At 49.8% G+C, this 25,021-nt stretch overlaps 1 protein-coding gene and 1 long non-coding RNA gene across 4 annotated transcripts; one reads left to right on the plus strand and one right to left on the minus strand.

Annotated features, from left to right (window-relative positions):
* The first annotated feature begins 135 nt into the window (after positions 1 to 135).
* On the plus strand, positions 136 to 9,996 carry LOC145546903 (uncharacterized). The gene is made up of 5 exons (XR_014083377.1): positions 136 to 244; positions 1,175 to 1,267; positions 4,333 to 4,377; positions 6,842 to 7,024; positions 9,814 to 9,996. It is a non-coding gene; the product is annotated as an uncharacterized LOC145546903 (long non-coding RNA).
* ERBB3 (erb-b2 receptor tyrosine kinase 3) lies at positions 748 to 22,560 on the minus strand. 3 transcript variants are annotated; one of them, XM_081595064.1, is made up of 28 exons: positions 22,421 to 22,560; positions 17,907 to 18,058; positions 17,183 to 17,369; positions 16,357 to 16,482; positions 15,675 to 15,740; positions 15,387 to 15,505; positions 15,137 to 15,278; positions 13,076 to 13,189; positions 12,848 to 12,968; positions 10,583 to 10,656; positions 10,320 to 10,410; positions 9,669 to 9,874; positions 9,334 to 9,463; positions 9,032 to 9,122; positions 8,654 to 8,808; positions 8,200 to 8,253; positions 7,717 to 7,858; positions 6,883 to 7,002; positions 5,712 to 5,810; positions 5,333 to 5,518; positions 5,010 to 5,165; positions 4,716 to 4,791; positions 4,387 to 4,533; positions 3,974 to 4,071; positions 3,693 to 3,881; positions 3,466 to 3,537; positions 2,748 to 3,042; positions 748 to 2,562 (listed from the first exon to the last, which is right to left on the minus strand). In XM_081595064.1, the coding sequence occupies exons 2-28, from the start codon at positions 17,961 to 17,963 to the stop codon at positions 2,039 to 2,041; spliced, it is 3,837 nt and encodes a 1,278-aa protein (XP_081451190.1). In that variant the 5' UTR covers positions 17,964 to 18,058; positions 22,421 to 22,560; the 3' UTR covers positions 748 to 2,038. The 3 variants fall into 3 exon arrangements, with proteins under 3 accessions (XP_081451190.1, XP_081451189.1, XP_081451191.1); XM_081595063.1 differs by having other exon boundaries at positions 21,514 to 22,423; XM_081595065.1 differs by lacking the exons at positions 17,907 to 18,058; positions 22,421 to 22,560 and adding exons at positions 17,806 to 17,906; positions 21,514 to 21,746.
* Between the last annotated feature and the right edge of the window lie 2,461 nt (positions 22,561 to 25,021).

Consider the following 25,021-nt stretch of genomic DNA (forward strand, 5'->3'; position numbering starts at 1 on the left):
GCCGAGCGAGAACCCGTAATAGAGAGGGGCGGGGTAAGGGAGGAGGGGCGGGGTAAGGGAGGAGGGGCGGGGTAAGGGAGGAGGGGCGGAGCTACGGCAGGGAAATAGGTTTGGAGGCTGAGGGGCGGGGTGGAGCCGAGGCGAGTTGGGAGGATCGTAATAAGGGTGGGGAGGTGGGGTGCGCCCTTCGCTGAGTCCCTGGAGCTGCCGGCGAGACCGGCCGGGCCAGTCCGCTAGTCCTCAGGTGCTGGGAGAACCGGGAGGGGCAGAGCGGGTGTGGAAAAAGATCGGGAGTCCGGGGAGCAGGGGCTGCTTGGGCAGCCAGACTTCTGAGGGATTATCCCGATCTAGAGACCGGACTCCCACTGAAGATGGCACTGTTGTTCCAACAACAGGCTTTGATGGCATCTGGGGGAAGTGTTCACAGAGACGTTTTTTAAGAGAATGAGTTTTAAAACATGAATTTCAGTATTCTCCCTCTTAGGACTTTTTCTAACTTCCCCGAACGTGTTATTTGTTTTCTTATTCCCAGTTGGTTGCCCTATAGAGATTTCATAGTAAAACCCTTAAATGAAAAGGACTGTGCTCTATGCTTAAGGGAATTAGGAAAAGTAGGGATGGAGAAAGCGACATGGGGCCCACCCAGTAGGACTGTCAGGAGACAGAAAGAAGCATCCACTGCTGAGGGACAGGGAAAAAGAGTTCTATCTCATACACTTGGACAAGTTTTCATTTGACAGACAGAAAGCTGCAAAACTTTGGCATTTTTATTCAGACGTATAAAAACAAAACAAAAAAGTTCAGGGATAAAAACAGATACCCCAGTTTCCCATCCAAAGGGACAGAGGTCTGAAGCTGGGTCCTCTTTCTATCCCTACTGGAAGCTTCCCACGACTGGATGAGAATAGCTCCTGAAAGTGGCTCTTGGGACCCCTGTGAATCTGTCCCTTGGATGGAGCTCATATACAGCACATGTAGGCTACGGTTTACACAGAGATATCCAGTCAGTTATTTTTCCTTCTGACCACCCCCTTCCACTTCTAGGATAAGAAGTCAGGGTGAAGGAGGAGGCTACAGTAGTTGTTGGAATTAGACTTGATTCAGTGCAAAAACAAGAAGACAATGCCCCTTACCAGGGCTCTGGCTTACATCAGTTTTCCTTTATATCTTACAGTAAGAGCACGTGCATTGGAAGATTTTGAATCATGGACCTGCTACTTGATTTACTTAATCTCTTTAAGGCTCCTCTGTCCATGGGATTCTCCAGGCAAGAATACTGGAGTGGGTTGCCATTTCCTCCTCCAGGGGATCTACCCGACCCAGGGATCGAACCCGTGTCTCCTGTGTCTCCTGAATTGCAGGCGGATTCTTTACCCGCTGAGCCATCAGGGAAGTCCCTCTTTAAGGCTCAGTTTCCTTATTGTAACATGGGATAATACCTAGGTCACAGAGTTGGTGTCAAGGATGAAGTGAGATAATGTAGGTAAAGTTTAGCAGGATGCTTGTCACATAGTAAATGCTCAATTAATATTAATCATTAATATCTACTCCCAACCTCTTTCTTCACAAGATTTCACTTCTCATTCTTTCTGCGGGGTTAAGAATTGTAAGCCAAAATTTTCCTTCCCCCTGCCAGGTTCCCCCCTTTCCTCTTCCTTTAAAGTCTAAAGGGAAACAAAGGCATACTTTAAAGCCTAGTGTCAACAAGTCAGAGTCTAAGAAAAAGGGACAAAAGGAGTAATCCTTCATATCTCCAGGGAGTTCCCCTGAGGAAGCTGAGGAATGGGATTGGGAAAGCACACAAAATAGGGAAAACCATCTCCTTTCCTGGGATCAGGAAAGAGAAAAAGTGCACAGCTGGCTACATAACCACAAGAAATTTGTGTCAAAGTGTTTAAGGCCTCCAAAGTTTGAATGGAATTGTCTAGGACTAGGAAATGGGGCTGAGACCTGTGAGGGAGAGAAACCAAGAAGAGGGTTACTCTCCAGAGGCACTAGCTGCCATCAAATGCTCCCTGAGCACCTCAGCGAGCAGGGGTTATATTCTCTGGGCATTAGCTTTGGGGAAAAGCCTGCTATGCCAGTAATCAGGGTTATCAAAGGCAGAGTCAGTGGCTTCTAAACTACGTAAAGTTTTGAGGCGGGCATAGTGGACCTGGGGACCATGGAGTACAGGCCCCTGGAAAGCTCTCATTTCTTCATACCCTTGCTCAGAGGCTGGACAGGCATCCATGGCTGCATAGTCCCCCCCAGGACCTCCTCCACCACGTCGCCGATTCATATATTCATAGTCCTCATCTGGAGTTGTGCTGGCATTTGGCATGTTGGGCATGGGGTTGAGCGGGCAACTCTGTGTGCTCCCCAGGGAGGCACTGAGGTCTGATCCCACATCCATGTACTCATAACCCAGCTCCTCGAGGGAACTTGGCCTAGGGGGACGAGATGGACTGCACCTTCTCCTCCGGTTCATGTATTCATATTCCTCATCGTCGTCGTCTTCTTCTGTACCCAGAACAGAACTGAGACCCACTGAAGAAAGGGTGCCTTCCCGGGAGGAGGTACCTAGGGGTAGAGAAGAGAGGCTAGGTATGTTGTATTACTTCATGGTAATAGGCAGTGGGGAGTAGAAGGGTGTTAGGAAAAAGTGAATAGGGAGCGATATGCTCAGAGAAGACAAAAGGATTAAGAGGAGCCTGCAGAAGGAGGATTAGAGAAAGATTTGAGAAAAGCACTGAAGAATCCGGCACCTTTGATGTGTGCATCTGGCATGACATAACCATTGACATCCTCTTCCTCTAACCCTGGTGGGGACTGTGGGGTGACAGGAGTAAGCAGGCTGTGGCGCTGGGAATGGTAGGCACTGTCTCCTCTTGGCCGCGGGCTCCGGCTCCGGCTTCTACACATAGACACTTTCTCCTGGAGCTCGGCCTCAGAGCCTGTCACATGGCCCTCCGATGACTCTGATGCCAGGCGTCCCCGTGGCATTGGGTGCAGAGAGGCTGGACGGGGGTACCGTTCATTGCCTCCAAAAACTCCAGACTCCTAAGGAGGAGGATAATACATGGTGATTTACACAGAAACGAGGGAAGAAGAGAAATTTGTCTAGAAAGAGATTGGGCTGTTCAGTGCCTTCTGTTTTGTAGAACCCTGATCAAACCGGAGATTTCCAAAGTCTCTCCTGCTACTCCCTACTAATCCTAAGGCACTGCCACCCAGCCTCTTGGTATCCTCTTTCTTAAATTTTTTAAAAATGTTTTATTTTGTATTGGAGCCTAGTTGATTAACAATGTTATGTTAGTTTCAGGTGTACAACAAAGTTATAAGGCCATCTATTCTTTTTCAAATTCTTTTCCCAACTAGGTTGTTACAGAATCTTGAAGCAGAGTTCTCTGCCCTATACAGTAGGTGCTTGTTGGTTATCCATTTTAAATATACCATCTTGGCCTCCTCTTAAACAGACCTTACCTGGCCAACCTCCCCAAGATTTCCCTGGTTCATAGGCATATATCCAGATGATGGACTTACAAGACTCTGGCTCTAGGATGAAAAAAGTGAGGAAAAGGTTTAGATTAAGAGAGAAATCTGCTCGCTACAGAGACCTTTGAGTAATTAACATGGACATCTGTGGGGTTCATGAGGGTGCAGGTGTGCAAATGGCTTATAAAGTCTTAGGAAACTGGAAAGTGTCTTACCCCACGTGGTCGATTAAGTGTTCCAATTGGCAGGCTAAGGGCAGAGCCTAGTGTAGTTGCCAGATTCTCCTCTTCTGCCTCCAACTCCAGGTCCAGGTCTAGTTCTGGCTCCAGCTCTACTTCCTCCAGTTCCTTGTTTGTCAGAGGTGGGGGCTCTGCCCCAGGGGGAATTCCAGGCCCACTCTCTCTCTATGAGAGCAGGTGATTGTTAAGATAGATCCTGGCTCCAGCCAAGTTCCCCTTTCTCTAGATCTCCTTGGCACCTCCAGGTCCCTACTCACCTTTATGACCAGATACCGTGGTGGGTCTCGGGCCATCCTGGTGAACTCATTGGCTAGTTCTTTAAAGGTTGGGCGAATGTTCTCATCAATCATCCAACCTGGGGATAAGATGTAGGAAGCAGAGCCCTAAGAGGGGAGTGGAGTAGGGAGTAGGGAGGGAAGTCACTTAGAAAATAGCTGATGCTTTGTTCCCTCGTCTTTGTGTAGAGAGCCTGACGTCCAATAGCATCACAATAATGTGGAGAGTGCTTAATGTTTATTGGGCAGATACCATCTGGGGCATGCACCGCTGTTCTGGGTATTCACTTTTCATCACTGAGCATTGTTTATCTGTGCCCCTATTTTTCTTTTTTCTTCAGTTCAATGAAGCAATAATGAAGTAAAAAAAAAGCTGAGATCAACAGGTAACTCACACTTGACCATGACCATGTAGACATCAATGGTACAGATCTGGGGCTGTGCCAACCGCTCCCCCTTCTCCAGCAGGTCTGGTATTTCAGCCAGTCGCAGCCCTGCATAGGGCTCTGCCCCAAAGGTCATCAGCTCCCAAACTGTCACTCCTGGTATAGGAAGACATGACCAGTTGATGGCAAAATAGTAGACATGGGCATGCAGATGAAGGGAAGGCAGAATTTGATCTGACCCAGGATCTGAAGGGCTTAGAGATTCTAAGAAAGGGTCTCAAAAGGCAACTTTGGAATTTGGGCTATTAATCTTATGGTGGGCATCCAGATGGACTGACCATAGCTCCAGACGTCACTCTGGTGTGTGTATTTCCCAAAATGGATACTCTCCAGGGCCATCCACTTAATTGGAGTCTGAGGGATTAAAGACAAAGCATTACCAGCTGATTTCTACACATTGTCTTAGCATTTCTAAACCCAGGTTCTCCATTGTTCTTTCCTTTTTTGCTCTCTAAACTTTTATTTCTGGCCTCTCCACGTTCCTCTCCTTGAACTGCCCCTGTAGCATCTGCTCCCTGTCCCCATGCTTCAGTCCACGCCCACTCCTTACCCAGCCTTCGCCATCACCTTACCTTGGCTTCACTGTACAGTAGCTGCTTATTATCAGGGGGCAGCAAGTCAGCAACCCCAAAATCTGCCACCTGAACCTGGCTGGGTGATTTCAGTAGCACATTTCGGGCAGCCAGGTTCCTATGCACCATGCCATGTTCCTCAAGGTAGTACATTCCCTGTAGGGAAGGAAGTTTTCTCAAGGTTGGAGAAATTGGTTTTCAATTGAGCCCCAGAATCACCTCAAACCCTCAGGCACCTCTCAACACTTCCAACACCCTGGGCCCCTCCCTGCAGGCCTGTAGGTAGTTCCATCTTAAAACTCCTCCAGGCTCCTCGCACTCACTTTGGCAATTTGTACTCCCCAGTTGAGCAGCAGCTGTGGCCCCAGTGCCCCACGGTGTTGTCTCACGTGATCCAGCAGGGAGCCCAGAGGCAAGTACTGAGTGACAAGCTGCAGAGATGACCCTGGACACAGTCCCAGCAGCCGTACAATGTGGGCATGGTCGAGGCTGCCAATGGCCAGCATGTGCTAAAAGACACATCAAGAAAGGTCATCCTGGGAACAGACAGGTTCACATAAAACCAGACTAGGGCTCCCCCAACACTCAGGGACATCTCTGTGGCTAATACAGTACCTGCTAACACAAGACCATGTTTCTCCATAATTGTATCTAATAGCTATCCACTCCTAGTGGCACACCGAACACCCTGCCTTCACTTACGTCCGTCACAGCTTGAAAACTTTGCCGTCCGCTCTTGTCCTCAATGACTTTAATGCAGACTGGAATCTTGATTGATTCACCCTCAGGAATCCACACGCCCTGGGAAGTTTTGGGCAGGAGTCAGCCTAAGATCATTCTCCCCAGGCTACTCCTTTCCCTGGATCTTTTTTTTCTTCCAGTTTTATTGAGGTATAATTGACATATACCGCTGTATATGTTTAAGATGTACAGCATAATGACTTGACTTACATGTATCATGAAAAGATTACCACAATAAGTTTAGTGAATATCCATCATCTGAGAGAGAAACAAAATTAAAGAAATAGAAGTTTTTTTCTTATGATGGGAAATCTTAACTCTTAAGAGGATTTACTTTCTTAACTACTTTCATATATAGCATACAGCAGTGTTAATTACATTTATTACATTTTACATCACTTAGTGGGCTTCCCCAGTGGCTCAGCAGTAAAGAATTCGCCTGTAATATAGGAGCTGTGGGAGATGCAGTTTCAGTCCCTGGGTTGGGAAGATCCCCTGGAGAAGGGCATGGCAACCTGCTCCAGTATTCTTGCCTGGAAAATCCCATGGACAGAGGAGCCTGGCAGGCTACAGTCCATGGGGTCGCAGAGTCGGACACAACTGAAGCAACTTAGCATGCACGCATATCACTTAGTACATATTTATCTTATAACTGTAAGTTTATACATTTTGACTGCCTTCATCCAATTCCTCCTCCTTCTACCCCAATGGAGAACCTGGGCTTCCCTGGTAGCTCAGAGCTGCAGGCTCTGCCTGCAACGTGGGAGACCTGGGTTCAATCCCTGGGTTGGGAAGATCCCCTGGAGAAGAAAATGGCAACCCCACTCCAGTATTTTGCTTGGAAAATCCCATGGACAGAGGAGCCTGGTCGGCTACAGTCCACGGGGTAGCAAAGAGTCGGACACAACTGAGCGACTTCACTTTCTTTCTTTTCTACCCCACCTCTACTTCTGGTAACCTCCAATCTCTCCAATCTGATCTCTTTTTTTCTGAGTTTGCTAGTTTTTGAAGTCTGACCTAGAACACTATTAAAAGGTATGGAATGAAAAGATCTTTCCCTAATCTCTCTCTCTCTTCCCCCCTTGCCCTAGATCCTTTCCCCACCTCCCCAAACTTCTTGTGGGCCACTCACTTTGTGCACAGTTCCAAAGATGCCAGAGCCCAGCACTTTAAGCTTCCTCAGCTCTGTTTCTTTGAAGACTCGGGCCAAGACTTTGTTAGCCTTCTCACTGGGATCCAGAGGCTCTACACTCTGCAGAACAGATGGGAAGGAGGTACTCAGGAAAGCCCACTCCCATGTCCATCTCCAACCCCCTCGCCACAGGTGCCTGCCAAGAGCAGCAAAGCCCAAAGGGGTGGGAACAGGAGGAGAAATGTCTCTAGTCTTAGAAAACATTTCAGGCCTATTGGGAAGTTGTGTTCACGAGATCAGGAATCAAGAGGGTTGGATTTTCCGTTTGATAGGGGGGTAGGGGAGAGGGTTGGTAATACTATCACCTTGATTAATTTTTCAAACTTTGAATTTTTTATTTTATATAAAAAATATATTTTATTTTATATTGGAGTATAGCCAATCAACAATGTTGTGATAGTCAACATATAATCAACAATGTTTCAGGTGAACAGCGAAGGAACTCAGCCATGCCTTGAGTACTTTTATACATTTTCTGATTTTCAAAGCATTTTCACATACATCATCCCCTTTCACCCTTACAGCCATCTTGGAAGGATGAGTGTTATTGTTTCCTCTGTGTATGTGCATAAACAGGCAGAGAAGGAAGGTAACTTCTTCAAAGTCACATGGCAAATTAATGGCAAAATCAGGAGTCTCCCATTTCTCTGGGCAGAGTCCTTTCCGGTGGACCATACTACCTCCTTGAAGAAAGGGATCAAGGCTCTGGGGAAGGAAGAGGCTCTCCAAGGGTGATGGTATAGGGCATGTTTCTAGGGTAAGATAGGCACTCACCTCACCCCGTTCCAGATAGCGCCTCATAGCTCTCTTGTTCTGAATCTGGCGTCCACGCCAATAGAGAAAAGTGCTGCCCAGGATCAGGAAAATCACTGCCAACCCTACTACAACCGTTAAGGCCACTGCCAGATGGGTTTTGCTGTAGGACAGAGAAGCCCACAATAATCCTGGGTCTACACTTCCCATACAAATGTCATTTATACCTGTACTAAACGTATAGAACAGATCTCAGGCAAGAAGTTAACATGCACATCTGCGTATATCCTTGAGCAATGAAAGGGCTAACCTAAATCTCCACCCCAAGACTACTGCAAGTTAATTTTAGGAAGGGAAGGCCAGAAACCTGGATTCTGGTGTCCCTGAGTCCCATGATAGTAGCCTATATATAGAAGGCCAGAATGAATAGACTCAACTCTTTCTAGGAAGTAACTGCCCTTCCCCAAATATCCCCAGCTCCCTATACCTCTAAGCCCACCATACCTGATCAGTGGCAGCGGTTGGCCTAAACAGTCTTGTAGCTCTGGTCCCTTACACCTGAAGAAGAAAGTCAGCTCCTTAAATGCAAGCTTGGGAGACTCCCACGGGAGGCTCAATTCCAACAGCCTCAACATATAACATTATTTCAGACCCTTCCATGGCATCCAGTCCTGGAGCCCAAAGCATATCCCAAGACATGGCCCCCATTTCTGGCTCAGCAACCCTCCCTGAGTCCCTCTCTTGAATGAAACTCCCCTGAGTTGAGGCTATTCCAGGTCTCTCAAATTGTGGTGTCATTTTGAGCAGTTACTGAGTTTCCCTTTCTCCAGTCCTTCACTACACAGCTGGGAGTGGTTCTTACATCATAGTTCCTTTCTGGTTTCTTCAAGCTCTACTTTACCCCTAGGTCTGTGCTCCTACCCCTCCACCAATACCCTTTTATCATCCCATCACTGACCCCTGGGTGCAGTTCTCATGACAGGGCCGACATTCATTCTGAGCATCTGGGTACTTGTAGATGGGGCCCTTGGCACCGAGGACTCCAAAGGGGCAGCTGCTCACACAGTGGGGCCCATCTCGAAAATGAGCACACTGGGCACAAGCATCGGAGCCCTGAGTGGAAGAGAGATGGTCAGGAAGTATGGGATCCCAAGATCAACTCCATACTCCCAACAAGAACTCACCCAGTCATTTGGTTTCCCCTGGCCTCAGGCCCTAGCATCATCTGGCCTCCCTGTGCCTCTCTAAGGCCTTGAACTTTGGCCACAGCATTCCCTAGACCCTCCAGTGCAGCCCCGCCCTCTCTCCCACAGAGATCCTGGTGCTACTACTGTACCGAGCCATTGCATGTGGCAGTGCCCTCCATGGGTTGGCATTCCAGGTGGCAGGAGAAACATTCAGCATCATGGGCAAACTCACGAGGCTCCCTGGGTGGGAGGGCAGTGGGGCAGGGGGTAAAGAGAGGGGAGTCACTTCCAAGGCCTCACCTGCCCTGATCCCCCAACCACAAGACCTTCTACCTAATTCCCACCAAGGCACATGCAGAAAGTTATCTAAAGGCTTTCAGGTGCCACCTGAACATCTTCCTCCCAGGGCCCAATCCCCCTACCCCTTCTTGACTCTCTCCCCTCACTGTACCCGTTCAAGAAGTTGCAGTGGGTGACACAGACACCTCCTCGGCTGTAGTTCCGGCAAGATAGGCACTGGCCAGGGCCTGGGCCCCAGCACCCCCCAGAGCACAGTGGATCACACACTTTGCCCTCTGCCACTGGAAAGGAAGGGCTGGGTTAGGAGGAGCCTGAGGTCTCCTAACAAGCCTTTTCCTTACTCTTGCTCATTACTGTTTCCAGCCTAATGTCTCCCTCTCCTTGGCTCCATCCCTCATCCGTTCTCCCACTTGCACGGCAAAGCAGTCCTTACTCCCCTCTCCCACCTGACTCCCCCATCCATCTGTCCTGGGCCCTTTCCCTCACCGCAGTCTCTGCGGGGCCGATTATGCTTGATGTCCAGTCTCTCTTCTGAAGGCCCCCGAAGCAGCCTGGTCCAGTTCAGGGAATAGTGGTAGCAGAGCTGCCTGTTGGCACTGATGTAGATACGCCCAGCACTAATTTCTTTCAGGGATCGGAAGCCCAGAGACGTTACATTCAAGTTCTTCATGATCAACAGTGAGAAGCCCCGGCTGAGAGCAAGGAGACCGGATGAGAGGGGAGACCACAGAGGAAAAACTGACCATGCATTGGATTCATTTTCTTCAACAAATTTGCTCTGAACTAGTCACTGAGAGGGACTTCCCCTCCTGTAGCCTTTGTGCCATCAAACTCCCACTGTATGAGCATGCCTGCTAAGTTGCTCAGTCATGTCTGACTCTTTGTGACCCCATGGACTATAGCCCACCAGGCTCCTCTGTCCATGGGATTCTCCAGGCAAGAAAGCTGGAGTGGTTTGCCATGCCCTCCCAGGGGATCTTCCCAACCCAGGGATCGAACCCACATCTCTGTCTCTTGCATTGGCAGGCAAGTTCTTTACCACTAGCGCCACCTGGGAAGCAGGTGTGAGACCAGGCCTTATATTTCACTCAAGATGCCTAAGAAACAAAATTTTTTGCTTCCACACCCCATACTCACTTGTAGAGGCTTCGGCCCCCAATGGTGGTCAGGTTGGAAAAGACACTGAAGTTGTGCATGTGGGGAGGCCAGGACTGGATGTTCAGGTAACCTGAGGGGACGGAGAAGGGTGTATGAGTGGGGAGTCTCTCCCCTTCCCTTCTCAGCTTCACCTGGTCCTTCCCCGGCTGCTTGGGATGTGATTTTCTCAAGTGGTTACACTGCAGTTTGTGCCAGTGGTTCATCTAGCCCTCTCAGAAAGGGCAGCCTCTTCTTCCACTCACCTGTGATCTCCCGCACTGTCCGAAAGACATTGAGCTTCTCAGGGTCCAGAGCAGGGATCTTGTGCCAGGGGTCTCTGAGGAGAACAGTGAAAACCAGTCAACAAAGTAGAAGCATAACCTAGTAGCAGTAAGCATGCCTAGTTTCCAAATACCATTCTTCACTAGAGCCAGCTTGAGTGGATCAAGAATAACTGAACTGATTAACTGGAATAATGATTGTAAGAGACTATGAAACATTGACTAAAACAAGTATCCACACAGATTAAACACACCAACACACCAACATAAATAAATAAGAAGGAAAGGCTCTGCCTAATACCAGAATGCCAACAAATTGGCATTTATTTGTGAGGGACAGGAAGGCCTGGTGTGCTGCAGTCCACGGGGTCACAGAGAGTTGGATACAACTTAGCAAGTGATCAACACAACAACAATGGAGTCAGAAAATCATCATTTGGCAATTCTCATAAAAACGAGTTCAAGGGACTTCCCTAGTGGTCCACTGGCTAAGACTCCACACTTTCAATGCAGAGGGCCTGAGTCTGATCCCTGATCAGGGAACTAGATTCCACATGCCATAGCTAAGACCTGGCATAGCCCAATAAATAAAACACAAAAAACTGCTTCAAGCAAATATCTCCCCAAAAGATACTTAATTGAAAAGGGAAAATAACTTTACTGTAGAAAAGCTGGCAGACACCACCTTAACCAAATGACCAGAGGCATCATCACCAGTAATGGGACAGATCAACATCATGTGCTTTCTTGATATGATGCACTGAGAATATGTCTGTAGTAGTATCAAAAATGCCTAACTTGAGTGGGAAGGGACATAGGTAAACCTGTGGCTGATTCATGCTAATGTTTGGTAGAAACCAACATAATACCATAAAGCAATTATCCTTCAATTAAAAATAAATAAATTTTAAAAAGAGGTACAGATTTACAATTACAAAATAAGTCATGGGAGGTAATACACAGCATAAGGAATATGGTTAATAATAATGTAATGATTTTGTATGGGGACAGATGGTTACTAGACTTGTGGTGATATTATAGTGCATTTAAATGTCAAATCACTAGGCTATACATCTGAAATTAATGTAATATTGCAAATCAACTATATTTCAATAAAAAAGAATTGTGTAAAAAAAAAAATGCCTAATTTAAATGTGAGGAAAACATTAGACAAACCCAAACTGAAGAACATTCTACCAATCACCTGACCTGTACTCATCAACAATGTCAAGGACATGAACTGTTACAGATTAAAGGAGACTGAAGATACAATGGATGTACATGTATGATCTGGGACATTAATAAAACAAGAGAAATCTGATTAACATCTGTAGATTAGATAACATTTTGTATCAGTGCTATTTCTTGATTTAAACAAATGTACTGTGGTTAAGTAAGAAAATGTTTTTGTTTTCAAGGAATACACACTGAAATGCCACTGGGGTGAGAGGACACCATGTCTGGAAATTTACCTTCAAGTGGTTCAGAAAACAAGAGCATATATAATGAGTGTGTGTGTGTGTGTGTGTGTGTGTGTGTGTGTGTGTGTGTGTGTGTAGAGAGAGAAATGATAAAGCATATGGTACACTGTTTGGAGAAGGAAATGGCAACCCACTCCAGTACCCTTGCCTGGGAAATCACATGGACAGAGGAGCCTGGTAGGCTACAGTCCATGGGGTCGCTAAGAGTCAGACACAACTGAGCGACTTTCGCTTTCCTTTCATTTTTTTATGGTACACTGTTAACACCTGGGGGATCTGAATAAAGAGCATATGGAAAATCTTTATACCATTTTTTGCAACTTTAGATATAATATTGTCCAAAGACAGGTGGTCCTAATGTTTCTCTCTCTCTCTCTCTCACACACACACACACTCACTGTAAATGCTGTCCTATGGACTGGAATGTCCCTTGCTCTTTGTGGCTCCATACCAAGGAGCAGAACTAGGTGAAACAGCTGGAAGTCATGGGGAGACAGATTTTTATCCAGTTTAAGAACATTTAGAAACCTTTAAGAAGGAGGACACTCTGTCCCTGTCCCTTGCCATTCAGGTGGCTGGGTTGCTCAGGGGTGTCTGAGGGGATTCAAGCCCTGGGGAATTAAGCACTGTCAGGTCCTTTGTGACCTCTAAGATTTTACGATCTAACTTCCCGATCAGCTCCATGTATGAAGGCTTGAACCATTGCAATGAACTGTGAGGGGGTTGATGGGGTGGGGGATCAGAGGATGAAAACAGGATCTCTAACCCATTGAGGCCAGTGATAAGAAAGTCCAGGTTGCCCAGGATCTTGGTGCAGTTCACGAATCCATCAATGTTGCTCGAGTCCACAGTCTGGAAGCGGCTCCCAGAGCCTGTCCCCTCACAGGCTGCAAACAGAAGAGGCTCAGTGTGGGGATGAGGGGTCAGGGTCGGGGCTGAGTAGTCTCAGGGGAAAGGGTCTCGCTTCACCAACACCTTTCCATCTCTTACTCACCTTTTGGGCACAGACCCCCACAAGGTTCACATATCTTCAGTCCATTTTTATCTACTTCCATCTTGTCAGGAGGACAGGCCCTGACACAAGATGTTTGATCCACCACAAAGTTATCTAGGAAAGAGGAAAGCGATGAGGGAGGAACACTGCCAACTACCAGCTGAACCTCCTCCCTCCTCATCTGCATGGATCTGCTCCGGTTGACCACCCAAGGTTCCTTAAGTGCTGTCTCAAGGATTAGAAAGGCCCTTTGCTCTTTGGATCCACAAAGCAGAACTAGGAGCAACTGGTGGAAGTCATGGGGCAACAGATGTGGGGAACAGGACATACGGGCCATTTGTTAAGGGTGCCGATCATCACAACCCATTGCCCTTTACACTCTCTCAATTAACCTCCCAACTTGATCCATTTCACCTCCTAAAATTGCATCTAGGGAATTTCCTGGCAGTACAGTGATTAGGACTCCATGCTTTCACTGCTGAAGGCTCGAGTTCAATCCCTAGTCAGGGACATGGCCAAAAAAAAAGGAAAAAATCTCATCTAAAACCCTGGTTCATATTGTGGGGAGAAGCACAACTTAAGGGGTAAGATGTGCTTACCCCTGGGGTAAGATGTGTAGCAGGAACCAGCCTGGCTACATGGCCAGAACTGCCGCTCAAAATAATCACCATTGATTTAAAGTTTTATTTAGCCTTCGTCTATACCCTTGAAGTCGATGAAGTCTTGCCACATTTTATTAGTGAAGTTGGAAGGTGTATCATTTGTTTGTTGTTCTGTCCCCTCCCCCAATATTAAACTGTGAAATTTTATTTGTTTAAACTCTGGATGAATCATAGCTTAGTTTGCATGTCCAGCTAATTTGTTTCTATACATTTTCTTTGATTCTCTTTCTCCTTCTCTCAGGGTTTTTACCCAATATATATGTATGTGTGTATATGTATAGATACATAAATAGATGGATAGATCTTCTTAAAAGTTTTTTGAGGTGCAGGTTTCTCTGTTTTGTTTTTCTCTGTGATTTATGGACATGATGCTGAGATTCAATCACTACATAAAACTCCCAGCTGTGAAAATAAAACAAAAAACCCAAAGGACTGTTTTTTCCGCCAGCTCCGGGGAAGCTATGTGTCAGTCGGATGCTGGTTTCAGAAAGATTCACTGTTCCTTCCATTCTCTGTTCCTCTCTTTCCTCTAGAAAGAAGTTGATCCTAGTGATTTCAGCCCATGAATTAAACAGGACAAAATAAGAAATGTGTGGAATTCATATTTTTCTAAAAGGAACTTAAAAACTGCTGCTACATGTTATATACAAAATTGGTTTATACCACATGAACAGAGAATCCCAAGTTCAGTTTTGGTACTTTTCCTTCCTCTTTGTTTTCAGTCATATAGTACTTCCAAATTCAAAATGAGAAGAAAAGCTGTTCTGTATCAAACTATCTATGCAATAAATGTTATATTTTAAAAACAGCAGGTCACTGGTCACACACACACAAATAAAATAAGATAAAATAAATAAAATCCTGTCAGGGACTTCCTTGGTGGTCCAATGGTTAAGACTCCGTGCTTCCAATGTAAGGGGCATGGGTTCAATCCCTGTTTGGGGAATTAAGATCCCACATGCTGTGCAGTGTGGCAAAAACAATATTAAAAAAATAAAATAAAATGGATAGGACTTCCCTGGTGGCACAGTGGAAGGGAACCCGCCTGCCAATCCAGGAGACACAGGTTCAATCCCTGGTCTGGGAAGATCCCACATGCAGTGAAGCAGCTAAGTCTACGTGCCACAACTACTGAGCCTGAGCTTTAGAGCCCATGAGCCACAGCTACTGAAGCCTTTATGCCTAGAGCCCGTGCTTCTCAACAAGAGAAGCCACCACTATGAGAAGCCTACACATCGCAACTAAGAGAAGATTCCAGTTCACTGCAAATAGAGAAAGCCCGCACCAAGCAACGAAGATCCAGAGCTACTACACATAAATAAATAAATTGTTGTAAAAAATGGCTGAAAGAATAAAATCCTGGTTCTACTACCATTGTTCCTTCCCTTCAGACACTTACGGGGACAGCTGGCTACACACACTCCTCCATACTGATACTTGGTATGGGGATTGGGTTCCAACTGGAATGTTAGCTTGTTGTAGACTAGAGGCTGTGGACACTGGCGTACACAGGCCCCACTGTCATTGAAGAGCCGGCAGGCCTAGGAACACAGAAGGCTTATAAGACTCATGTTACATATGTACCCTAACTTCCTCCCCAAAGCCCACATCCCATTTCAGAACAGTCAGGTGGTGGTAACGGTACGTACAAAGCAGTCTGTGTTCTGAGGGCCTGAGCAGCCCCCTGCACACTCGTCATGGCAGCACTGGTTGGGGTTGGGCCCAAAGCAGTGACCATTACACTGCGGGGCACAGATGGTCTTGGTTACTGTGGAAGGAGAGAAAGCACAGCTGTCAGGGCTTCCGGGACTGTGTTCTGAAGCTCTCCCTCACCCTCTTGCCCTCTAGGCTCATCCCCACCTCCCTGACACAGTTGGGGTGGAAAAGGATAAGAAAGTGTACATGAGTTTGAAGTTTTTAAAATGAAGTAGACCCACATGTCTGGCAGTCTTCTGGTCCAGGACCCCAGCATCGCCCCTTGCAGACCTCATGACAGGGGGGACCTGGTTGGGAGGGAAAAAAGCCATCAAAAAGGCTTGCTCAAATCAACAGGGTATGATGTCAGCACACAGGCACCCAGTCCCGGGAAGCCGGGAAGCGAGGAGCCAGGGCGGCGTCCCTCCTTGCCCTCGCAGAGCAGGGCTGGGCTCAAGTGAACCTGTCAGCGAGGGGTGGAGCCGCGCCTCCACACCACCCACAGGGCAGCTGAGGGGAGGGCCTGGGGCACATGCCTGGCTCAGCCCAGTCTCAAGCCAGGAATTTGGTTCTTCTTGGCAAACTGAACTCAGTAGGGATATGTGCAAGTGAGTGGACAGAGAGTGGCAGCCTGCAGTCAGGGGTAGGTGGGCTCCAAGAAGGGAAGATGCTGGGGTGGAAAGAGAAATGGATCTGGAGTCGAGTCCTGGCTTCTCACTCAGCAGAGTTCTTCAACCCCTTTCCCTGGCACCCTGCTTCTGCAGTTCCGGTTCTAGACGACCGACCTGCTTCCACCTGCCAAGTTCCTTGGGTTAGAGCCTGAGGTTTGCTCAAGGGAGACTGGGTTCAGATTAGGGACGTATTGAGGAGCAGAAGGGAGTCACTCTGGTTGGGTGGGGGGCAGTCTTGATCATAGTCACTCACAGGTCTTGCCGTTGTTCTTCACTACTATCTCAGCGTCTCGGTCCCGCACGATGTCCCTCCAATCGATTGTGTCCATGTGACAAAGTTTCTCGTTCTTCTCAATGTAAACACCCCCTGACAGAATCTCTGAGGTAGGGAAGACCAGTGTCAGGGTCAAGGGCTAGTCAGGGCAGTCCCCCCTCTTCCCTCCTGCCCCACCAGTCTGAGAGGCCACCACAGTCAGGAGCAGGAGATGTGGGGCAGACAAATACATCCAATTAAGTCCAAACTGCAGACGCCTTGCAAGAGGAGGAGCCAGGCTGAAAGAAAGTCCTGCCTCCTCAGACACCTGTCCAGATCCGGTTGAGCCAGTGGGGGAGGGGAAGGGAAAGAAGGAGAGAAGATCCCTGACTCAAGCCCACACCCCCACCCCCGCGTGCCCTACCTGCCTGTTTTTCAGCTGACTGGGACAGAGAGAATTTTAGTACCCAGCCTTTAGCCCTCGGGCCTGGGGGGGCTGGTTCTTGGGGGTGGGGGAGGGATTCCCATTCCCAGAGAAGGAGGAACATTAAGGTACACTGTTCTGAAGTTAAAGGAATGGGTAACAGCCCTGGCTCCAACTCCAGCCCCACCAAGACGCGAGGACCCTCCCCCGGGGCAAGACTCCCCAGCTCCCTGTTAGGGCTGTCTCTCTATTGTTCAAGGAGTGGACCTTTACACCTTAGTGGTCAAGGTGGTGGGCGCCGTGAACAGGGCACTTAGAGGGAGCAGTCTGGGTCATGGTCAAGAAGGCACCTGTCAGCGGGTGGGCTGAAGGCAGGCCTGGAAGGAATCACCGGGAACTGACCAGTGAGCTGAGTAAGGCGGAGCTGGCGCAGAGCATGGCTAGAGTTGGTGTTGTAGTTCAACATGACAAAGATGGCAAACTTCCCATCGTAGACCTGGGTCCCCCGCACCACTCGGAGGTTGGGCAGTGGCAGTGTAGAAAACTCGTTCATGGCCACGAGGACATAGCCGGTCACTTCTCGGATCCACTGTGATGGAGCAGATCGCGTCGGTAAGAGGGACAAGAAATGGGGCAACAAGTCTCAGTCCCCTTTCCCTCCCTAAGGCACTGAGGAACGTCTAACTCATCGAATTCTTTCCAAGTCCTGTTTTGGAGTAGGGAATAGCAGGTGCCACATGGCTTCTACAAGTGAAGATGGGGTGTAGAAATGATTGAGAAATTTTAGGCTCTAAGCCTTTCCTTCCGAGAGCTCCTCATGCCAGGACGGTCTTTGCTTATCCCTGCCTCACCTCCCCAGGTGCCTCTCAGTCCCTGGTGTAGAATCCACCCCATCCCTGCCCCTTCTCGTGGCCAGCCCTTGTGTATCCCCAGCTACAGCCCCTAGTCCACAGGCCCTAGATTCCAATCACTGCCCCATAAACACACAGGCTTGGATCTTAGAAACCACTGAGTCTTAGGAACACTTAACTCCAGCTCCAGCACAGGGTAGCCCCGAGGACAGGAAACAGGATTCAATAGGAAGGACAAGGGGGAAGAAGTTGAGGCAGAAGGTCAGCACTCTAACCTGCAGAAAGGAGAGGTCAGCGTTGTGTCCTGTGAGCACGATCTCCAGGTTCCCCATCACCACCTCACACTTCTCATAGAGCTTGTGCAGTGTCTGGTATTGGTTCTCAGCATCACCAGTCACACTCAGCCCATTCAGAGTCCCAGGGCACACTGTTCCAAGTGGAGGGAAGAGTGGCAGGGGGCTGGACATAAGTTTTCAGCCCCATCCCCCCAAGACCACCCCCTTGGTCGCCCTCCTCTAGTAACACTCAACATGACCAGAAGGCAGCTGCCCCCAACCCTCAATCCTAGAGGCAGATACCAAGGCTGGGCTGAGAGCTTTAACTTCCTCTTTTCCCCAAATCCCTTCACTATCCCCCTGAACAGGAAGGTGAAAAGATTTCCTTCTCCCACCTGGGCCTCCTCTGGGCCTCTTTTGGGTTCTACTTTGGGTGCTAAGGAGTTAATCAAGGAGGATGTGAGGTTGTTTTCCCCTCCCTAAGAAGAAGTTAGAAATGGACCACAACTTGGTTACCCTCCTCTTTCCTGCCCCCACTTCAACCGGGCACTTCTCTACCCCCATCCAGCCTCCCTAGGTCCTGGAATAAATATCTCTTTGGGGCAGCACACAGCCCCTATTGTGTCTAGGGAGGGTGGGATGGGGGCAGAGGGTGGGGGCAGTGCCTGGGGCCACAGTTCAGCCCACAATGAGGCAATTCTATCTCGGAGGAGGGGGCTGCCCCACCCTGTCCCCAGACACCCTGTCCTCAGCAGCAACCCCCCTCCACCCTCAAGCCTTGGGTTCAGACCAGTGACCTCACTAGCGGGGGGCCTCTGGTGGTGGTGGTGATGGTGGTAGTGGGGGTCAATGTGAGCTTTGTCTTTCAAGCTGGAAGACAGGGAGCTGGTTGCCTACCCCGCACCCCCTCCCTAAACTCTGGCTTCCCTCTCACTCCTTTCCTCATCCCCACACATGCCAGCTCCCTCCGCATCACACTTTCCAGCCCTAGAGTATTTTTCAGCAAATACAGAGAAGTTGGATGGAAACAGCAGTCGACTGCCTCCAGTCTCAGCCTTCTACCCAATTTCATTGTCAGAGGAGATTCATTAAGAAATCTTCCAACATCGCTCACTCACTCAATCCTCACTTGCTGTCAGTCTTGGAGATTCACTTTACTTTGTAAGTGTGGAGGAGGACATGGGGGCTTATGGGCAATCTTTGACCCTGAAGCCCTACCCTGTCTCTCCTCTGGCTCAGTGAAAGGCTGCGGGGGACCGGGTAGATACCACCTGTTCCAGCCACCCTTCCCTGAGGCGGTGGCAGCCTAGTGGGAGGCAGGAGTGGGAATGCAGGGAGGGAGGTGGGTGAGGCTCCAACCCCTCCTCCTGGATGTACCCCTAGTCTGACCACTCGACCTTTGAGGGGCTCCCATTCCTTATCACTCCCCATGAAGGGAAAAGGGTGAGCCAGACCCGGCAGAGGAGTAAACAGACATGAGCTCCCAGAGGTGCCCGGGAATCCTAGGGTCCTTGGGTTGAAAAGAAAACCACTAGGAGGCTGGTCGTTTCTGCAACAGCCCCACCCCAACTCCCTTCTTGGCAGGACACCCCCTCTTCCAAGTCAAGGCGCCAACCTTTCTCCCCAGATAAAAGAGGAGCCAAGATTTCTGCACAGGGAAGTGGGGTGTGTGTGTGTGTACACACGCACACACACTCGCACGCAGACAAACACATACACAGATCCCCTACTGGCCCAGAAGTCTCCACGGGTTCCGTCCTCGGGTTTCCTTGTTAGGAAGTACCGCAGGTGGCCCCATCCTTCCCACCTGCCCACATGTGTTTGTGCAGACTTTGTGTCAAGCTGGGGAGACTACAGTGTTAGAGGTCCCGGTTCCCTGCCACCCTGAGGGTAAAGTCCATATTACACAAACAAGAGCAAAGGGCTGGGCGGGAAACTATGAACAACACCTCTGAGGAGGAACCAGGCATCTAGGGGAGGAGGGGAGGGGGAGGGGAATTCAAAAGTCCCTGCTATACCCAGCGACCAGGGGCACCGGGAGGGCCAGTGTCACAGGCTCCCCTTTGGTAGAGTGCACTGGGGTGGGTCGGAACAAGAATCTCCAGCCCGTCCTCAACCAGAGGCCTTCTCCCCCAAGTCCCCCGCCCCCATCACTGCCAGGACAAAGGGGCTATAGAAGGACTGAGACGGGGCCGGATGCCCAGAGGCTGCAGGAGCCAGATAAAGGGTAAAGAGACCCAACCATGCCTGCCTCCTGTCTCCCTCAGAGAAGGCGGCCAGGAGCCGGGACTCCTGGGTTCCTAGCTGAAGATTCCAGGGGTCTGAGTGGGACAGTGAGACAGTTACTTTACTCCATCTCTCCCACGCCAATCCCCAGACCCCCGCCCTCCACCAGCTGGGAGTGTTCACATCCCAAGATCCCAGGGTCTAAATTTAGGCCCAGCAACTGTGAGGGAAGCACAGGTGTTTCTCCCACTCCCACCCTGGGGAAGGGGCCCTGGCAGTGCCAACCCCCAAGCTGAGATCTGGGGGGAGGGGAGAGAATCAACAGAACGCCTCCAGTGCCAGCATCTCCCGCACCCCTCAGGTGTCCACGGTCCCAGAGACACCCCAAAGAGGTGGGCTCAGCTGGCATGGCAGTAGGAGGAGGAACAGAGGGGTGATCCGACTCTTGTCTAGACCTAGACGGCTGGAGACAGCCAGACAATAAACAGAATGGGAGTGGGGGTGAAGCTGGGTCTGAGAAGGACTCCCCCTCCACCAGGATAGGGGGCTCAGAAGACAGGACAGGTGCCCTGTCAGCCCTCAAGTTGGGGAGTGAAAAGACAGAGATATATCGGCTGGAAGTCCTTGACCCTATAGCTCGTGGTCCAGGGCTCTGTACATAGTAGATGCTCAGTAAATACTGGTTAAATTGATCTGGGACGTAACAAAAAAAGTTTGGTCAAGTTGGTGACCAGCCAACTTTATTATTTTGAGAGAACGAGGGCAGTCAGCCTCTGCGTGGCCTCTCCCCCTGCTGTCACCTGGACTTAGCCCCCAGATTAATCTCCACTCTCCCCAGGGCTGGCCCACTCACGGAAGAGGAGGTGCCACTCTTGTTTTCCAACACTAGAGAACAACAACCTCCACCACCCCCCCTTCCACAGCTCCGCCCTGTCGGCAAAACAACGAAACTGGAGTTTGCTGAGCCCCAGGGGCCAAGGAGGTCTGGAGCAAACCGAGACCCCCACCTCCGTGTCCCACTTCCTCCAAGACCTCCACCTCCAGTCACCCCCTCACGTTTACAGAATGGAGGTCCTAGTTCCCGTCCCTGCAGGGCCCCTCAGAAGTGTGAATGGTTTCAGCATCCGCCGGAGAGACAAATCTGAGGGTCTGTGATGCGCCCAGGAGGCGGTGGCCGGGAGGCAGGTCCCGGAATCGCGTCCGCGCCCGGACCACGCCGAGAACACGATCCTGACGGTTCCGGGCCCAGGGGGTCCCAGCCGGCCGTGGCTTCGCACCCCAGCCTCGCGCAGCCAAAGCTCCTGCCGCTAGCCTCCGGCACCCCACGAATCCGGCTCGGAATCCCGGGTTCGGAGCCTGCCCGTGCTCCCGCGCCGCTTACCTGCCTGCGAGTTGCCCACCTCGGAGCCCCGGGCCAGGCTGAGGAGGAAACCCAGCACCTGCAGAGCGCGGTTCGTCCTCATGACTCCAGCGGAGGGTGAGGGGAGCCCAGCCCAAGCCGGCCGGGAAGGGCCCTGGACTAGGACATCGAAGCGGAGCCACCTGAGCCGCCAGCGACTCGGTAGCGGCGGCAGAGGAGGCTGCGAAGTGCAACCGGAGCCGGAGCCGGAGTCCGGGGCGGGATGGCAGGGGAGGAGTGGAGTCAGCGAGGGAGCGCAGGACGGAGCGCAGGGGGAGGGGGTGAGTCTCGGCCGCGCCCCCTCGGGCGCGAGGCTGGAGTAGCGATTGCCGGAGCCTCGGCGGCCCGCCCAGAGCGAGCGCGCCCCACGCCCAGTGCCCGGCAGCTTGGCCGCGCAGATCCTAAACGGCTCTCGCCCTAATTATTCTCCCGGAGTCCAAGATTCCGAACGCCCCCAAATACTTCCAGAGGAGAAAGGTAATGGGGGTGGGGAGAGAGCGCTCCAAAGCCCGACCCCCTGCGAGTTGGCCTCGCCTACTAACCAAATCACTCAACTCCCCTAGCCGGTTGGGTCACTTGGGGGAGTTTCTGTCTGAATGTGTTTGCCTGTGTGTGTGTGTTTGAGGGGGAGGGTGTTTTTGTCGCCCGCTCAGGCCACCTCAGTTTCCCCGGAAACCCCCTCGAAACCCCATAACTCATCCGCCCTGCCGAGGAACCCGAGCCCCAGAGGCCGCGTGAAATTGCACTGTCTCCGGCCGCTTCCTCCTCCAGACCCGGCGCCGGCCCGGCCTCTCCCGGGGATTTGGTAGGGGGGCGGGGGTGGCTTCCAGCCTGGGAACAGACCCCGAAGCCCGCCTTTTCACTTCCACCCCGGGAGGGGCTCCCGCACCTGTCGCCGTCCCCTCTGCTGCCCCCCACGGCCGCCTGGGAGAACAGCTGCCTCCCCTTGCACACTGGAGTCGGACCGCGCCGTCGGGGCGGCCACCGTTCCCACCACAGGCGCTCACTTTCCCAGGCCTTCCGGGCCTGGGGTCTTCCTGGAAAGGAGGAGGAGGGGAACGCGGAAAGGGCCCTAGGGACTGCAAAGGCATGAACCCAGGGCACCAGCTCCCGGATCCTAGCCAGAGGCGCTGCTGACCACCACGAGGGGATGCCCCAAACCCAAGCCAACACCAAATGGATCAGATGGGCACTTCCTGGTGCCCAACCGGCAGCAGTGAGGCCTCACACGGTGTGGCATTCCGGATCTTGCCCCGAGAGCCTAATTATTTTCCCCAGAGTTTCAAGCCTGAAGACTTCAAGAAGAGTTGAGCTTTGAATAAGAAAAATTCCACCTCTCTGAGCCAAGAGTACTGGCTAAAATTCTTTTAACTTGCTTTGCATCCTGGAGGGCCCGTTCTGTGGTTGGAGGCTACCTTTGCCTTCTGAGTGTTGACCTTGCCCTGACCACTTACTTAACAGTCACGATAGTAATAGCAACATTAACGTATACATTCGTATACAAGATTGTTGGCAAGCACTTTCTCATACTTAGAGAATGTTTCACTTAATATAAAAATGATGTGAATTAGGTGACATCACTGTCAGTGTTACAGAATTGGAAATGTGGGGCTACTCCAAGATCATCCACCTGGTGACAGTGCTGAGACGATCAGGTGATCAGGTTTTTGCCTAGGACTTCTTGGGTTACAAGCTCTAGACTGGAGTGTCATCTGCTCAGAATCAAACTCCTATCAGATAATTGAGCTACTACCACGTAAGGGGCCTTTCATATTATCACTCATGCATTTTGACCTAGTGTTCAAGGCTCTCTTTTCGAAGGAGGAACCCTTCCCTAGTTTCTTTGTTTGTAGAGCAGTCATATTTATTAAAGGTTGTTGTCTGTATTTACTAAGAAAAGGCAGGGAGATCTTCGTTACTGAATGCTAGCTGTATTTCTTACTATTATCACCAACCCTAATCCTTCCCTCCCTAACTAGATATCCAGGTGTGCTTGCTGGTATTCATTCTTCAATACGTTATGCTAAATATCAGGGATGTAAGCACTGGAAATATCTGACAAGTAAGGGGCCATCTCTGTTGGGTGCTGTGCTGACCCAATAAATGAATGAATGGAGACTTTATTTACCAACACTCTCTGCAGTTGGCAGTTATCCAGCATCCCTTTATTTTTCCTTACTATTAGCTGATAACTTTGATTCTTATTTTACTGTGAAAGTAATCAAAAGAAAATATCCTTAGGACTTCCCCAGTGGTCCAGGGAAGAATCCACCTTCCAATACAGGGGACACAGGTTCAGTTCCCTGGTCAGGGAACTAAGATCCCACATGCCACAATATTTTAAAAAATAGTAATAATAATAAAGGACTTCCTGGTGGTCCAGTGGTTAACAATCTGCTTGCCAATGCAGGGAACACAGGTTTGATCCCTGGTCCGGGAAGATTCCACATGACTCGAGGCAACCGAACCCTTGCACCACAACAGCTGTGAGCCTTCATGCTCTAGAGCCTGTACTCAAAAAAAGAAGCCACTGCAATGAGAAACCAGTGCCCTGCAACTAGAGAGTAGCCCACGCTCGGCACAACTAGAGACAGCCTGCATGAAGCAACAAGACCCAGCACAGACAAAAATAAATAAATAAAATTTTAAAAGGGAAAAAAAAAGGAAAACATCCTTATCTACCAGCAATCTGGCCAATTTACCTTCATCCTTGCTTAGGTATTCTGACTTCCATCATGTTAAAATGAATTATCTTTGTTGCTAGTTAAGCCAGCTGTCAGGCTTCCATGGTGGCTCAGACGGTGAAGAATTCACCTGCAATGCAGGAGACCGGGGTTTGATCCCTGCGGCGGGAAGATCCCCTGGAGAAGGGAATGGCTACTCACTCCAGTATTCTTGCCTGGAGAATTCCATGGACAGAGGAGCCTGGTGGGCTACAGTCCATGGGTCACAAAGAGTAGGATACGACTGAGTAACTAAGCACACAGCACAAGCCAACTGTCGTCCTCCCATTCCTATCCCTCACCCCTGCCCTCTTGTTCTATACCTCAGTCTTCTTGTCTTTCTCCTGTATTACCAATATTTCTCTCTACTGGATAATTTTTTATTTTTTCAGTTTGGCTACCTCCTGTCTTAGTTGCAGCATGCCAGGGCTGGAGGCACTCGGGCTTAGTTGTCCTGCCCTGGAATCCCTCCCCAACCAGGGATCCAGCCTGTGTCCCCTGCATTGCAAGGTGGATTCTTAACCACTGGACCACCAGAGAAGTCCAAAATGGGCATTTTTTAAAAGTTATTTTTTAGGAGAGAAAACTTCAGAGGAGGTATTTTACATACAGAATCCTTTGAACTGGACCTTGTCAAATAAATACTTAGTAGAGGTAAAAGCTATACGCTAAGTACATTTCACTTAACATAAAGCCTTGGCAAGAGTAATTAATGCAGAAAGAAACAAATAAAACCCCACATACACAGTCACAACTAAGAAGAATAT

Source organism: Giraffa tippelskirchi, chromosome 4, assembly GCF_054371585.1.
Source record: "Giraffa tippelskirchi isolate mGirTip1 chromosome 4, T2T-mGirTip1v1.2.pri, whole genome shotgun sequence".
Taxonomy (NCBI): Eukaryota; Metazoa; Chordata; class Mammalia; order Artiodactyla; family Giraffidae; genus Giraffa; species Giraffa tippelskirchi.

Coding starts and splice junctions, on each gene's coding strand:
- ERBB3 (XM_081595063.1), bottom strand. CDS start 21,595: ATGAGGACGAACCGCGCTCTGCAGGTGCTGGGTTTCCTCCTCAGCCTG. Junction 18,059..21,513: donor GGTGGGCAACTCGCAGGCAG/GTAAGCGGCGCG, acceptor CACTTGGAACAG/TGTGCCCTGGGACTCTGAAT. Junction 8,254..8,653: donor CATGAGAACTGCACCCAGGG/GTCAGTGATGGG, acceptor TTTCTTCTTCAG/GTGTAAGGGACCAGAGCTAC.